At 35.6% G+C, this 14,836-nt stretch overlaps 1 protein-coding gene across 1 annotated transcript; it reads right to left on the minus strand.

Annotated features, from left to right (window-relative positions):
- Positions 1–1,527: 1,527 nt before the first annotated feature.
- LOC127227890 (olfactory receptor 10Q1-like) lies at positions 1,528–2,475 on the minus strand. The gene has a single exon (XM_051192217.1). It carries the CDS (start codon positions 2,473–2,475, stop codon positions 1,528–1,530), a length of 948 nt encoding a protein of 315 aa, XP_051048174.1.
- Between the last annotated feature and the right edge of the window lie 12,361 nt (positions 2,476–14,836).

Here is a 14,836-nt window from a genome sequence, read left to right on the forward strand (position 1 = left end):
GAAGATGAAACCTGCATTTTTCACTAAGGCTTTTCTTCTGAGTCAATAAGACAAACAATATTTTTTGTGGGAAGTATTGGCACAATGATTCTTTATCAGCTCATACAGCATGGAATATAGCATCAGAGGCTGTGAATTAGGTTGATTTCATTAGGTAGAATGAGGTAGTCAGCTACTGAGATGAGTCAATGGGTAATGGCATATAGTGCCAAGACTGATGGATGAGTAAAATTCCAAGTTGAAATAAAGAGTCGTATTGCTATGTCTTTGCATCATACAGTCAATCATATGAAGTATATTGTTAAAAATTAATTCAATGGCAATTAGTTTACTATTGTGCCCTGGTAGATTAAATTTAGTTTCTTAGTTTCAAGCCATTTCATTGGGGCATTATTTAATTCACCAGTAAATTATAGAGTTAAAGAGTATAAACATTTCATGATTTTTGCTAGAGAGATTCATATTATATACAGAAAATCTATGCCATTTTCTCAGGCCATCTATAAAACACATGGACCTTAGAGATAATGAGAATGACTCTTTTTATCTTACAAATTTTATCTTAGCAAATTCCCATAACTGTACTGGGGCAGGTTAACCCCTGGTGAACACTGTTCTTGGCAGTACAGGATGAGACTGAACAGAGAAAATCTACTGTGAACAACAAAGAATAACGACTTCTACTTAAATGTGTATTTACTTGAGTGTTTTACTTCTTAGCCTATACACTGGAAAGGAAGTACACAAGCAAGTACCAGCCTGAAACAGAAATGGGAGGAAGAGTAGCTGAGTGCATCCAGGACCAGGAATCAACAAGAAAAGGAAGGAATGAAGAAAGAAAGGAAGAAAGAAAGAAAGAAAGAGAAAGAAAGAAGGGATGGATGGAGGGGGTGGGGGGAGGAAGGAAGGAAGGAGAGGAGGATGGAAGATACTTTGATACTAGAATTTCAAGAACAGAGGCTATCTGTTGATATCCACAAGGTTAGGTCTTGCTTCACTATTCTAGCTGTCCTTATGAAAGCTAATTCCTGTTTCCTTACCAGGAAAAGTAGATGAAGCCACCAACGAAAAATTCATATACATTGAATAAGCAATTGATGACTATATCTTCACATCAAACACAGATAAAAGTTTATTTTAGAAAATATTCACTATTAAAAAATATAATTAACCCATTTTTATACAAGGAGCATGTCTGCCTTCTCGAGAGGATGCATGCAAACAGACAACAGCCTTTATTCAGATGCAGCATGTATGTGAGGTTCTCAATAAAGCAACTGCTTGTGTGAACTGAGAATCATTGAAACAAAGTGAAGTAGGACAGTGCTCTCATATTAGAAGTTCTATTTAAATTTTAAAATTATTTTATAAGTTCAAAAATGTGAGTCTGGGTAATACATGGTTGCAAAAAACATTTCATGTGATGTGAACAACAACAAATAATATAATTGTTCTTCTCAATTTAATGATATAACTGACAGTCGCCCACCCAAGTGTCCTGTTATCTCCTGACATCTGTAACTCCACTCAGACTGCTTTATGGAAGGTGCAGGTTCTCAGCGCACCTTTTACATCTTTATTTCGAAGGGTGTAAATCAGAGGGTTGAGTAATGGGGTGACAAAGGTGTAGACCAGGGCAATTTGGCGGTCCTCATCCTCTGAGGTGCTGGAGCGGGGCCTCAAGTAAACCAGGCTACAGCAGCCATACTGTAGCAAGACAACAGTGAGGTGGGAGGAACAGGTGGAAAAGGCTCGTTGGCGGCCTTCTGCAGAGCGCATGCGCAGGATTGTGGACGCAATGAATACATAGGAGATGCAAATCAGCAGGAATGGGACTGTCAGCACCAGGATGCCCACAACATAGAGCACAGCCTGGTGCACATGGATGTCAGCACAGGCCAGGCGCAGAACTGGGGGCACATCACAGAGGAAGTGATTAATTTCCCTGTGATGTCCACAGAAGGGCAAGGTGAAAATTAAGGCAGTGAGCTGCAAGGACAGAAAAAGTGCCAGGCCCAAGGAGCCCAGCACCATCTGAATGCACAGATTCTGGGTCATGATGAGGCTGTAGTGTAGAGGGTGGCAGATGGCCACATACCGGTCATAGGCCATGACAGCCAATAGAAAGCAGTCAGTGCTTCCTAGAGTTACAAAGAAGAACATTTGTGTTCCACAACCAGATAATGATATGGGATTCTGGGCTCCGAAGATGTTCGAAAGCATCAAAGGCACCACATCTGTGGTGTAGCAGATTTCTAGGAGAGACAGACTGCCCAGGAAGAAATACATGGGCGTGCGCAGGGAGCTGTGTGTGCATACCACCCAGATGATTGCAGTGTTGCCACAGAGGATCATCAAATACAGCAGGAGGAAGAGTGTGAAGAGGAGAGCCTGGAATTCAGGGACATTGGTGAACACACGGAAAACGAACTCGGGGGACCCAGATTGATTGAGTACAAGTTTCTCAGTCACCATGTCTTCTGAAAAAATAGTGGGTGGGGTGGGGACCTCTCATTTACTGAGTTGCTTCCAGCCTGAGGAAAAACAGGGGAGCAGGAATACGAGTTTTGGTCTGTGATTTCCTTCTTATAATTTCGTTTCAATTCCAATGTTGGAAGATTAATTCACAGTTAAAATGTCTGACATACTTTTCCTTATAAATCTTCATTAGAAATTGAGATGCTCATCTATGGAAAATGTCTAGATAAAACCTGTAGAATCTTCTGCTCAAATACCTTCACTAATTTGTTTTAGCATTTTAATTCACCTGAGAAATGCTAAAATTTTGTTTGTATGTAGAAGGTTATATTTTGTATACACCCTTTAAAAGGACAAAGATATGTTGTGAGTGTGTTTAAAATTAGATAAATGGATGCACTGTTCACATTGTTAGTGTACATTCTTACTCAGATAATGTGTATGTGATAGTAGTATTATAGTCCATGTAAAGATCTTAATTGTTTTTGCAATAAAATTAAATCACTAGCAAGATGAACATATACAATAATAAACATACAGACACCTTTCATATCCCTTTAATCTTATGTATCAAAACGGTAAGGACTCTTCCGGCTTTTTATCATTTCAAATAAGCTTAACTATGTTTCAATTCCTGTATGTAATCATATTGTAGGTATTTTACTGTCCATGGCTTCCACATCATATCTGCAATTGTTGTTCAGATTGCTCTTACAATTCTGAATAATAATACTCTGTATGTCTCATAGCTGTGTCATACCCTACATACCATAATTTCTATGACACATTCACTTTACATCCAGGTTGGATATCATATCAAACTAGGCAATCATCTCCAATGTGATCTTTTATGATATACATCTTATATATTTTTCATTATTTGAATTTTTTCTAAATTTTCTACTGTGATCCCAAACCTTTTCAACTCAGATAAAGATTTACATGACAATTAATTAACCATTATTGTGTTGTGTTTAGAGTAGTGTTACCTGAGTTATAAATTGATGACAAAAAAACAGAATGCAATAGTAAAATTGAATTATATATGAAAATTGTTAGATGAATTAAAGGAAACTTTATGCATATAAGGTGTTAGTAATTATAAATTAACTATTTTAAATTTTGATTACAATTATATTTAAAAAGTATAATAACAATAAAACATTATATACTTTTAAGAAAAGGATTATAAAAAATTCTATACCCAGGCATAAAGAATAGTGTTCTGAAGCAGTGAAAAAATCTGTATGAGATTTAAAAGAACATGGGAACATATCTTGTTAACTATAATCAAAACAACTTTAAATAAATACTCTAGGTTCCTGGATTCTAAAATTGAGTATATGACCACAGACTAGGAAATCACATAGTAAAACAATCTTTTGAAGACTTACAATAAAAAATACATTAAAATAAATTGTTAATACAGAACTTATGAAAAGTAAAAAATGAATAGCCAGTAACAAAAAATATTATATATTATATATATGATATAAATATATGACATAAAACACACATGCATAACAATATATATATTATATAATCTACAAATGTAAAATAATTGAATATATTTAAACCCAAATTTATATAATCGGGCAGGCAAATGTTTTTAATAAAGGAAGATTCAAAACATATTTTATAATGATGTGACTAACTAGGGGCATATATTTCAGAATAATCAGACATAGTTTAACACTAAGATTATTAATTTCTAAAAGCCACATCCTGAAAAATGTTTATACCATGAAAATGGCTGAAAATGAAAGAAATATGATTGCATTTTAAGGTAAAACCACTGCAAATAAACCAAGTAACGTGACTATTTCACTATGTCTAAGTTTCAGTTCAAGTTCAAATCAGGTTTTTCCTCTCTGAGAGAATCACACACACAACACACACACACACACACATACACACACACACAAAATGTCCACCCAAGGGAGTGTGTAATGACAGAAAGTCTAACATGACTTCTCTTTTTCTGTTTTGGTTTTAGTTTTTCAAGGCAAGTTCTCTTTATGAAATTCTGGGTGTCCTAGAACTTGTTTTGTAGACCAGTATGGCTTTGAACTTACAGAGATCCACTGGCCTCTGCCTCTCCAGTGCTGTGATTAAAGGCATGTGCCACTAGTGCTAGTTTAACATGATTTTCAGTATTGATATTTATCCAGTTTCCAGTTCTTAGCCATCCATGTAGTGTTGGCCATCAGGTACCTCTCATGGTTTGAACCTCAAGTTAAACCAGCCACTCCCACATTTGTCTTCCCTTATTATATCTATTTTTGTCCTGTTTGGTTGTTGTCTCTTGAAGGTCTGAAGTAGGTCTGGGGGATAGGGGAGGTGGAGGATAACTGAAAGCAGTGGGAGGAGGGGAAATTTTGGTCAGGATTTATTGTATGAAAGAAAAATCTATTTTACAAAATAATAAAAGATAAATTGTGCTTCATCTATTCAACAAAAGGAAACTAAAACAACAATACAGAAAAATGATTGAAGGAAGAAACAGAGTCTCCAAAACAAAACTTAGGGTCAGCAAGATACCCACAATCATAAACATTTTGAAGTGAACTGTGGTGGAGGCTTCTTAACCAACATCGACTCAACTAGTATGTCAGATCAACCAGTGCTCCTCCTTTTGTACATGTTACTAAATGAATGCTTGACTGAGAACACCATATCTTTACCTCCAGTTTTTTTGACTATTCCTAATTTCCAAAATGTCTCATTTGCTTATAATTCACCTCACCTTCCCTCAAGACAGCTTATATCATCAGCACTAATTTTATATGAATATAATTTTATTTAACAAGATGTGACAGTAATTAAAAGGTATTTAATAAATTCAAGCAAGGTTATTCTTTAGAAAATTTGAATAACTATCTACATAAATGTTGTAGTCAAATGAGCAATGGAACATAACTACTTGAAATCATGAGGAAAAAAAATTCAGATTTTGTATAATTTTATATTCTTGTTTGACACAAGTATGGTTTCTCAATTCAATTAAATTAATACACAATGAACTGAATAAAGGTTTTGATTTCAGGAAACGTTTATAACCAAAACAAAATCCTTGACACATCATCCAAAGGTTGATGAATTCCTTTCTCTCAACCAATCAATATTAATGAACAATCAAATAAATGAACAACAGTAAATAACATCTCAATGAATTTACTTAAAGAAGAAGAGATAGTCATATATTGACAAATCCTGATATATATATATATATATATATATATATATATATATATATAAAATGTTATTACCTATAAATTAAAATAAAGCTAAAATTACACATGGTGCCATTGAAGAAAATTAATTTTCATGTTTGCATATCCATGATTGGGTAAAGTTTTTAATGTTTTAATATTAAATTACTCAGAGTAATAATGCCTATGCTGTGTTTTTGGAATAGAAGGCATCTATCAAAGACTACAGTGGGAATTTAAACATAGGCACATCACTGCTAAGTCTTTTGTCTTAATCACTTTATTACTTGACCTCCTGTACTATTTTTATCACTTTCATTATCTGTAAAACAGATCTGAAAAGAGAAATCACCCCCCTTTGGCAATTTTGAGAGACATGAGAGTACCTAGAAGAGTCCTGGCTGAACATCTAGTAAATGTATGTCAATTATCACTCATTACTATTTCAACTTAGCTACAAAGGCTCGACATTGTAACATGGTAAAAGAATATTCATTTTGTTATTTTTCAAAACATAGCATAAAATTTCATCCTCATTGGAAGGATTTAAGTAATTTGAAAGTTAAAAAAGAAGCTAAGAGTTAGTATACATAATTTTTTATATCTCAGCATACATAAATATATTTCACTAGATAATCCAAGGAAAACATTTACTTACTTAGCAAGATAAAGAATGCAAAAGTTCTTTGAGTGAAGAACACCTTGAACAAATTTAATAACAAGGGAAGTTTTATAATTCTGTAAAAGTAATCTTGCCATTAGAAAAAATTTAAGAAATGCAAAGGTAAACAAATAAAAATCCAGTTTCATTATCATTCAAATAATTAGACAAATGGGAAACAACTTTCTGAGGGAAAACTGACCATAATGGATGAATGATAACAGCTGGTGGCATTCAAGTTTGAGGGACATGTGTATTCCAAAATATTTGAACTGGGTATTATATATATGTTATACATATGTGTATAATATATAAATATATATATTATGTATGTATATATATATATAAGTACAACTTGATAAAGTATAATGAAAAACTTGCAGAAACACATGCACTTTGACTAGAATATTGCTTTCAAACACTTGTTTTCATATGTAGACATATTTTTGTCATAATTTTCAATGGAATGGAGCAAATAAAAATCAAGTATCAAGTATACTTGATATGCCATCTTTTGTAGATTATCCATGGGAGGCCTGCCATTTTCTGAATAGAAATGGAGAAGTGAATGGAAAGGGGGAGGCATAGGGGGATATTGGGTGGGGGGACCAGGAGTAGAGGTGCAAAATAAATAAATAAATATAAAAGGGAAAAAAATCAAACTATCAACAAGAAAAGAATGCACAGTAATTATTTATTATGCCTACTGTGGAAGTGTCTGAAATAGTTTGAAATGACACTGTGGAAAAACTAACAGGATTAGGAAACCACAGGAACATGAGTTTATAAAGCAGCATACCATTTAAAAGCAATTATAGGTACTCACAAAAATGAAAAGATATGCCTGGAAATATTAAGTCCTGTCATTGTGAGATTGATATAATTGAGTCTTTCTATTTATTACTTTGTCTTTCTCTGCATAAATGCATTACAATGAGCATACACGGTTCTCTAGTTATGACTTCACTGTCTATGTTTGGCATTTGAGAACGTGTGAGGAGACAGGATGGTAGAATGTCGATTAATTGGATTTGATGGTCAGATCTGAGTTTGAAGCCCAATACTCCTTCCTGGTAATTTAATTTTCACACCAATTCCATTACATGGCATTACTTGGTGCTCTGATGTGTGACAGGGGGTGTGAACATGGTCTTTTTCAACAATTTACAAACACAAAAAGGTCTTAATGTCTACCATTCCTCCATTATCTGAGTCTGTAGAGTTCGTCCTCGGAGTTCCCCCTTAGATACTTACTTTTTCATCTCATCCTTTCTGAAATGTAGGGTGAGGTTCTTTACAGCTGCATCTTCTCAGACCTTTTCCTGCTCTCTAAAACTTCAATAATAAGAAAATGAGGAAAAGATGAACTATGAAAAAAAAAAATAAAGGGAAGGACTTCAGCAGAATAATTACAAGAACATATAATTAAAAGCAAATAAGGTAGAACTTAGTTCAAGAAATCTTTCAAAAATGGTTGTCTTCTTAAGACATGAAAACCAAGGTAATAATGTTGCATACATGGTAGGGCAGTCATGAACTAATTCACTACATACCCTTTCTGTAGATCAAGTAAGATAAGGATATGCCCTTCCCCAACAAGATTGATGACGACCATATATGCCATCCTAGAGCCTTCATCTAGTAGCTGATGGAAGCAGAAGCAGACACCCACAGCTAAACACTGAGCCAGTTGCAAACAGTGGGGAGTGATGAGCAAAGGGGTTAAGACCAGGCTGGAGAAACCCATAGAAACTGCTGACCTGAACAAGGGGGGCACTTACGGACTCCAGTCTGACAGCTGGGAAAAGAGTATAGGACTGAAACAGACTCCCTGAATGTGGCGTTAGTTGGGAGGACTGGGCAGTCTATGGGGCCTCTGGTAGTGGATCAGTACTAATCCTTCATATACAAAAGGACTTTGGGAGTCCATCCCACATAGAGGGTTACTCTCTCAGCCTAGACACATGGGGGAGGACCTGGGCCCTGTTCCAAATGATATGACAGACTTTGAAGATCTCTTATGGAAGGTCTCACCCTCCCTGGGGAGCAGGAAGGGGATGGAATGGGGTTTGGTGGGGGGAACAGAGGAAAACAGGAGGGTGCAGGAACTGGAATTGACATGTAAAACAAGCTTGTTTCAAATGTATATAATAAAAAAGAGTATCTTTGGGGGGAAAAAAGATGCAGATATCCAGAGTATGATATCTGCCAGAACAAATTTCAATAGAGGAAATGCAAAGAAAAAAGAGCACACATGCTCAAGGTAACACCATGGGCTATAAACATCATTTAAACAAAATTTGTATTTGAAAATTTGATATTGACCATTCTGAAGGTCATTAACAATGATTTTTAAAACAACTTTGTATATGCACATATGTCACTGTGTGATATTTGGACACTTTTTTCTCCATTACTAACCATCCCTGAAAACTCACTGGTTGCATCTTTCATCTTTAATATTCTATGATTTTCCCTGAGACTGGTTTTGGAGACCACCACAACCATGGCATCATCCTCCTACAAAGAATTCACTTGTTTATGAGTGTCTGTATTGCCTCTTGAGAGCCTAGTGTTTAAACAATCAACTTTTGTCAAGTCTAGTTTGATAAACATTTTCGTTATTGCTATATTACATTTCACAAGGCCACAAGGTATTTGTTTCACTCTTTTTTATATTTCTACTCCTTTATTTGGTTTTATTTGACTTAAATTATATTGATTTGTTAATCTAAAACTCTTTGAATACTCTTTCAAAGCAAATATTCAGTGGATCTCTCTACAACTGTGATATGCTATAATTATTTTAGATCACACAGATTATGACATCTCTCTTCTCAATGGTCATTTTGTTTGTGTTTAGCTAGTACAGACAATAATTTTAAACTCAGGTGAAATCATTGATTAGTCATTCATCAACTTACCAGAGGACAATGGAAAGTAGAAAAATAAAAATTTGAAGTATTTGCTACACCAATAAGTTTTACACACTGTCTATTGTAAACCTTTCCCTAATCACAATGATTCCTTGACTCTGGTGATAGGTATCCCATTTGTGAACTTTCTGATAAGCTTATCCATCTATGGCCATACCATCCTGAATGGGCCCGATCTCGTCTGATAAGCTTATCCTTACCTTAATTGTCTGGCCATTGTAACTTACCAGCAAATAAAACAAACAGGCAAATGTTAGCTGAGAATAAAGTACTATCTAAAATCTTAGCCACAACTTGAAAAATAAAAAGGCATGATTGTTAACCTTAACTTTGTAAGATAATACAAATTAAAACAGATGAATTTAAAGATTTCTAAATTGTGCTTTCTCTCTCCCTCCCGCTCTCTCCCTTTCTGTCTCTCTCCTTTATTTCCTTCTTTTCCCTCCCTTCCCCCTCTCTCCCTCTTTTTCTTTTCTTTCCTTTCTTTTATTTTTTCCTTTTTTTTTTTTTTGATTTTATGAGACAGGGTTTCTATGTGTAGCCCCTAGCCATTCTGGAACTCTCTAGACCAGGCTGGCAGAGAGTCTCTTGTCTCTGACTCCCAAGTATTGAGATTAAAGGTGTGTGCCACCCATGTCCAATTTAAACAGAGTTCTATAAAACGAGAATTTCCTGCTCTTTTTAGAAGTGCAATGTATAATGGTAAATTTGAAAATCCTTTTATATTCTCAAAGATGTATAGTACATGCTATCATGATAACATGTTATGAAGAGCTGATGCAATTAATTTCACATACAATTTCAACTTGGAACACATAATTTTTGCATAGGACTTTCCTTGTTTCAATGACACGTAAAAAAAAAAAGAAAAAAAAAAAAATGCAGGCGGCCTGAGTTTTAATCTGACCCCATCACATATGTGACACTAGAAGATGCAACCATATATCACAGCTCTTTATTCTATGTCTGTAAATGCAAATAATAATAATGTATACTTCAACAACTCATTTGTGATCCATAATTTATTTTGATGTTCATGATTTTTCCTTTCAATTATAAAGAAATATAGAAATTGCATGTTTATTATTTGTGGGAAGAGAATCAATATCAAGGAAATGTAGTCTTTTAGAAACTCCCTCACCAATTTAAAAATCAGTTCATTCCAATGGCTGTCAAAGGAACTCACCAACGAGCAAGTTAACTTTGCTGTTGAGATGTGGCTGCCACAGATGACTGGGGGAATTCCTTCCGAGAAACTTTGTCAGTCTTCAAACAGGTGAATAAAGAATGAGAGCCCACAAGGTTTCTGGTTAGAATCTTATAAATGGAACAGGAAGACATGATGTCTTTATGAGGTTCACATGCCATTAGGAAGTATTCTTTGTGTTCTGACACTCAGGAGAAAAGACACTCCTTAGAAATCAGTGACTGAGGTAGAACTGGGTGAGAAGAATATCCATGAGAACCATGATATCATGGAATAATCCATGTTTAAGTCATGACTGAGAAAGCTAATGTCTTCTCAGTAATATAAAATAGATTTTGATACAATTAAGTTCATTATTAGCTGATCTAGTCAGATCTCTGAGTGTCCTTCTTGGGATCTCTAAAAAATTAATGAGTCCCTCAAGAGGAGGTAAATCCCTGGTGGCACCCCTTAAACTTAATTCATCTAGAGAAAAAGAAAGGTTAAAGAGAAATTGTCTGTGTGGTCACTATAAGAGTTGTTGCCTTAGGATTCCAGGCACGGTACAGTTATTCCAATCTGACACCCCAGAGGGAATTGATGGTTTTGCATTCCAGATAGGAGTCCCAAAGAGAGTTTCTGAAGACACTCATTCTGGCTTACATTCTGGCTTATGTCACATACTTAACTAACACTGACCCAGACTTTCTGGAGATTCAGGGTATTATTTTTGGACCTAACATGTGGTCACAATCATCCCCAGGCCACAAGGAAGCTCATAAATAGGCATTCTCGTCTGTGATGGGAGATGTTGTACTCCAAGAACATTAGCTTTGAAATGCAATGAACTGTGGCTTTTTCAAGTATTTTTCTATGGTTGTGTGTGTGTGTGTGTGTGTGTGTGTGTGTGTGTGTGTGTGTGTGTGTGTGATCTTTGATATAATTTTTCCTTATTATTCTTATTTTTCATTTCTTAATCAAGTTTCCTATTGTTGATTTTTTTAAAATGCTGTCTTCCAATGACATTGTGAAAGGCAGAGAAGGATAGAGGATGTCTAGTTTTACTTCATTTCCTTGAGAAGAATCTGAAGCTATGCTCATGTTCCAAAAAATCCCAGCAAATTTCCTGTCTTTTCCTCTTACAGCATTGGGGCTACAGGCATGCATAGTATATCAAGATTATTACATGAGTTCTAGGGATTTGAACACAATTCTTCATGCATTCATTACAAGATCTGCTCTTACCCACTAAGTAATTTCCCCAGACAGATTGCTCTAGTCTTTTATTATTATTATTATTGTTATTATTATTATTATTATTATTATTATTTCTTATTTGACATATCAATCCAACTTCCATCTTTCTCCCTTCCACCCTCTCATACAACCCAGCCCCATTCCATTCCCATCTAGTTTTAAAAGCATTTTAAAACTAATGACTTTACCCTAACTCTTAGCCTAATTAAATTTTTTATTTGTTTCTTGTCATATCTCCTCACATATCATGTTTAAAATCATGTACCTTACTATGGATGCTATTAATTTTATATTTGTGTACCTAATATACTTTATATCCATGATCAATAATTCATATCTTTTTTCAATATATCACACATATTTTTAATTAAACTATGGGTAAGTTTGGTAATCAAGAAAAATTAATACCCATTTCATATTGTTGTACTGCCTCAGCTTTGCTATCGAAAGGAGAACCCAAAGTTCATGTCCCTTTTTGAATATAGTAAAGGGAATTTAACCTAAGCTCTCCAGAATATATTTCTCAATTTCCCTACCTCCTGCATTCAATTCCCTCACACCCTTCCCAATATTAATAAATGACTTATTATCATTAGGTTATACAGACAAAACATATTTTGGTCAGCATTGACCCTACATTCAGTCTATAAATTTTTCTAGAATTCAATCTTTCAAACACTTCCAAACTTGCTTGTTTTCTTGTGGTGCTGCAAGAAGAACTCACTGCTCCCAAATAAAAATTTCTTTCTTTGGCAGGAAGAGCAATTTATTAAAAAATGAAAGTCTGCTAATCCTAGCCATCTGTTCAAATTTCTACAGTGATTTGTACTTCAGGCAGAATTTTTAAAACGTTTTTTTCTTATATATTATCTTTCAATTCAGAAATTAAAGATATTTTCTGGAGAGATACATTTTATATTACAACTGAATAATATTTTTAAAAACCAGTTTGTTTGTTTTTTTATAAGACATTCCCCTGTTATTTAACTATGTTACTATATTGTAAGAACAAAACCAAACAACCTTTCAAATCTGCTAGTGTGTTCTTTCAAGAAAGAATTCTCGGTAGAGGAAATCAAAAAGGCTGAAAGAAACTTGAGAAAATGCTCAACATCCTTAGCTATCAGGGAAATCAAAACAACTCTGAGATTTTACTCCTGCCAGAATGGCTAATATTAGAAACACCAATGACAACTTATGCTGGAAAGGATGTAGAGAAAGGGGAACACTCATACACTGTTGGTGGGTGTGTCAACTTGTACAGCCATTGTGTTGATCATTATGGCACTTCCTCAGGAATGGGAATCAGTCTACAACAGGACCTGGCAATCCCACTCTTAGGCACATACCCAAATGATCCACATCCATGTAACAAAGACATGTGTTCAACTATGTTCATAGCAGCATTATTTGTAACAGCAATAACCTGGAAACAACCTAGATGGCCCTCAACTTAAGAACAGATAAAGAAGATGTGGCACATTTACACAATGGAATACTGCTCTGCAGAAAAAAAGAATCTTGAAATCCACAGGCAAATGGGTGGAACTTGAAGAAACCATCCTGAATGATGTAACCTATTCACAAAAAGAGGAACATGGTATGTACTCACTAATATATGGATTTTAGACATAGAGCAAAGGATCACCAGCCTATAATTCACACCACCAGAGGAAACTAGAATACAAGGAAGAACATAAAAGATGTTCATACCCTCACAGAAGGGGAAAGGTAACAAGATCTCCTGAGTATATTGGGAGAGAAGGGACAGTGACTAGAGTAGGAGATAGGAGAAACACAAGAGGAGGAGAGGAAAGCATGTGGGAGTAAGACGATTGAGTCAGGGGAGGAATACGAGAGAGAGAGAGAGAGAGAGAGAGAGCACAAAAGAGGGATCCATTATAGGTTTGAAGAGAACTGACTCTAGAGAAATGTCTAGACACCTACAAGACTGATCCCAACTAACATTTTGAACAACAGTGGAAGGGCTACCATAAATGCCCTTCCCTGATAATGAGATTGATGACTGACATCCACCATCATAGGGCCCTCAACTAGTAGCTGATGGAAATGGAAGCAGGAACCCACAGCTAAACATTGAGCCAAACTGGAATCCAGATGCAGAGAGGGAGGACAAGACCAGGCTAGAGAAACCCACAAAGACAGCTGATCTGAACAAGGAGGAGCCAATGGAGGAGGAGCCAATGGACCCCCAGACTGATAGCTGGGAAGCCAGCATTGTACTGACCCAGACTCCCTGAACATGGGTTTCAGTTAGAAGGCCTGGGCAGCTAAGAAACCTCTGAGAGTGTAACCAGGATATATCCCTGGTTTGCAAAAGGACTTTGGGAGCACATTCCCCATGGAGGGATACTCATTTAACCTAGAAGCAGGAGGGACTAGTCTTTACTCCAAATGACTTGACAGGTTTTGTTGAACATTCCTGGAAGACATCTACCCTCCCTGTGGAGAGGAAGGGGAAATGGGATGGGAGGGTGTTTAGGGGGCATGGGAGGGAGGGAGAGAGAGAGGGATTAAATGAGTGAGAGGGAACTGGGTTCAATATGTAAAATAAGAAAAAAAAATAAAGAAAAAGAAAACCTGTTTTTCTGACTAATGTGATAAGCAGCTCATATTCTTCATAGGGTTCCTTCCTTAATTTAGGTTTTTATTTTTTTCACTAAAACTTAAAACACTTTAGATGACAACCTTAATCTCTTCCAGTTAACTTGGCATTACAAAATCTTTTGCCAGACTCAATAATTCCAGCTTTATGTATTTTTTACTATGTTCTTCAAATGTCATCCAATTTATTGATTCTGTGGAATTTCTGACTTAAGAACGTGCTCAACATCCTTAGCCATCAAGGAAATGCAATCAAAACAACTCTGAGATTCCATCTTACTCATGTCAGAATGGCTAAAATCAAAAACACTAAAGATAGTTTATGCTGGACAGGATGTAGAAAAATGGGCATACTCCTCCACTGCTGGTGGGAATGCAAACTTGTACAGCTACTTTGGAAATCAGTATGGTGGTTCCCTAGGAAAATGGAAAGTAGTCTACCTCAAAATCCAGTAATTCCACTCTTAGGCATATACCCAAA

This window comes from Phodopus roborovskii, unplaced genomic scaffold (genome assembly GCF_943737965.1).
Source record: "Phodopus roborovskii unplaced genomic scaffold, PHOROB, whole genome shotgun sequence".
NCBI classification, from domain to species: Eukaryota; Metazoa; Chordata; class Mammalia; order Rodentia; family Cricetidae; genus Phodopus; species Phodopus roborovskii.

What these genes read in the sequence shown, in the direction of transcription:
- LOC127227890 (XM_051192217.1), bottom strand. Translation starts at nt 2,475, where the DNA reads ATGGTGACTGAGAAACTTGTACTCAATCAATCTGGGTCCCCCGAGTTC.